The following is a 2,557-nucleotide window of genomic DNA, read 5'->3' on the forward strand; positions in this document are numbered from 1 at the left end:
CATATTCGATATCAATTAGAAGATTATCTTGTAACTGTGTAGTATATAAACACAACATAGGGTTTACACTATAATTGTTATCTTAATCGAGAATATTATTAGTTGTAACCCTAGCAGCTCTCGTGATATTGTTCATCACTGAGAGAGAACGGTTCCATTGCAATACAGTTTTATTAATAAGATTATTCAGTGTTTCATACTTGTGTTCTTAATTCGATTTGATTGTAGTATACACTGTATTCAACCCCCTTCTACAGTGTGTGTGACCTAACATATTATGTGAGCAAACGGTTGCACGATGCTGAAACTCGCTATACCAGTATGGAAAAGCTGGTTTATTCCCTAATCCTCGCATCAAGAAAGCTGCGCCCATATTTCCTAGCACATAGAATCGAAGTCCGTACAACATATCCTCTGCGGCAAGTCCTTCACAAGCCAGAATCGTCGTGAAGAATGTTGAAATGGGTTGTGGAGTTGGGACAGTTTGACTTGGAATATATGCCCCGTACAGCAATCAAAGGACATGCCCTGGCCGATTTCTTGTTGGAATTTGACTCTGAGGTTAATGATAAGGCTTTGGTAGTACATCCCTCTCATACTGAGGAGGTCTTAGAGGAGTTTCCACACCCCTGGTGGATTTTACATGTGGATGGTGCGGTTAACAATGGAGGAGCAGGCGCGGGCATAGTACTCATATCTCTGGAGGGCCATCATTTGATTAGTGCAATTCACTTCAAATTCTATGCGACAAATAAAGATGCAGAATATGAAGAATTAATCAATGGCCTAAAGATCACTTTGGAAATGGGAGTGCGGAACCTAATTGCAAAAAGCAACTTAGATCTGGTGGTAAACCAGGTGAATGAGGGGTTTCAAGCTCGAGGACCGCGAACAGAATTGTACTTGAGGTGCGCGCAGCGCCTGATCGGAAAATTCAAAGAGGTTAGGTTGGAATGTGTACCGCGGGAAAAGAACAGCAATGTGGATGCTCTGGAAAAAATGGGATCCCAGCAGGAGGCTATGTTATTGGGATCTATACCCTTAGAAATCCAGGAAGTCCCTAGTATCCCAGAGATAGAGGTGATGCAAGTAGATGAGGCTCCCAGGGAAACATGGATGATGCCCATTCTTGCCTATATTCATAAGGGAACACTTCCTGAGGATAAGTTCAAGGCTCGGTGACTCCGTTACCAGACTGCAAGGTATGTGGTGTATGATGAAGTTTTGTACAAGAGAGGCTTCAATCAAACGCTATTCAGATGTGTCGATGAAGACGAGAGGAATTACATCTTAAGGGAGGTACACGAAGGAATTTGTGGTAATCACTCGGGGGGTAACTCGTTGGCGATAAAAGTTTTACGCCAAGGATACTATTGGCCTACGATGAAGGAGGATTCCCGCGAATTTCGTTAGAGCATGCAATCGCTGCCAACACTTTGTAAATTACTCATCTATGTCAGCGACGCTCTTGATGCCTATGGTGAGCCCATGGCCATTCGCCATGTGGGGGATTGATCTTATTGGAGAATTACCTAAGGCTAAGGGAGATGTCAAGTATGCAGTGGTCGCGGTTGATTACTTTACTAAGTGGGTATAAGCTATGCCGCTGGCGACTATCACCGCGAAGAAAATCAAATATTTTGTCTTCAACTCCATTGTGTGTAGATTTGGAATTCCTTACAAACTTGTTTCTGATAACGGAAAGCAGTTTGATAGTAAGGAGTTGCGACAGTTATGTGAGGATTTGAAAATTAAGAAGGAATTTGCAGCGGTTTATTATCCTCAGAGTAATGGGCAAACGGAGGCCATAAATAAAATAATAAAGCATACCCTTAAGACAAAACTGGAGGAGCACAAAGGCAATTGGCCCAAAGAACTCCCGAAAGTGTTGTGGTCTTACAATACTACTCCAAGATCTACTACGGGAGAATATCCGTTTATGCTCACCTACAGGTATGAAGCTATGGTTCCCGTGGAAGTTGGTTCAGGATCGTTTCGTAGGGATTATTACAAGGAGGAAGATGCAGAAGTTAACTAGAGGCTTCACTTGGACCTTTTGGAGGAAACAAGGGAGAATTCCCAGTTAAGGCTCGCGGCATATCAACAGCGTGTTGCAAGGTACTACAACAAAAAGGTAAAGGGACAACAGCTGAAGGTGGGGGATTTGGTACTCAGGAAGGTGATGCCAAACACAAAGAATCCCCAGCACGGAGTATTTGGAGCTAATTAGGAAGGACCTTACAAGATAAAAGCAATTTTGTGGAAGGGTACTTATCACCTTGAGGACTTGGAAGAGAAGTTGGTTCCGCGAGCATGGAATGCGGAGCATCTCCGAAAGTATTATCAGTAAGGTGCGGCTTTGGCCCCTTACATATTATGTTTACACTTGCAATTATATACATAGGGCTGTGCCCGAGTCATAGACTAGAAACAATAAAATTCCTCCTAGCCTAGGGGGGTAGTGCATGTACTACATACCTTAGAACTAGTTGAAGGATCGTATTTTCGAATAAATTCCCCGTAGAGCATAGTAGTCGTGGGACTGGTGCACTTTTTG

At 43.1% G+C, this 2,557-nt stretch overlaps 1 protein-coding gene across 1 annotated transcript; it reads left to right on the top strand.

Annotated features, from left to right (window-relative positions):
• Nucleotides 1-453: 453 nt before the first annotated feature.
• LOC141673209 (uncharacterized) lies at nt 454-2,038 on the top strand. Its single transcript, XM_074479941.1, has 4 exons — nt 454-1,178; nt 1,260-1,408; nt 1,461-1,554; nt 1,666-2,038. The coding sequence occupies exons 1-4, from the start codon at nt 454-456 to the stop codon at nt 2,036-2,038; spliced, it is 1,341 nt and encodes a 446-aa protein (XP_074336042.1).
• The last annotated feature ends 519 nt before the right edge of the window (nt 2,039-2,557 follow it).

Source organism: Apium graveolens, chromosome 7 (assembly GCF_009905375.1).
Source record: "Apium graveolens cultivar Ventura chromosome 7, ASM990537v1, whole genome shotgun sequence".
NCBI lineage: Eukaryota > Viridiplantae > Streptophyta > Magnoliopsida > Apiales > Apiaceae > Apium > Apium graveolens.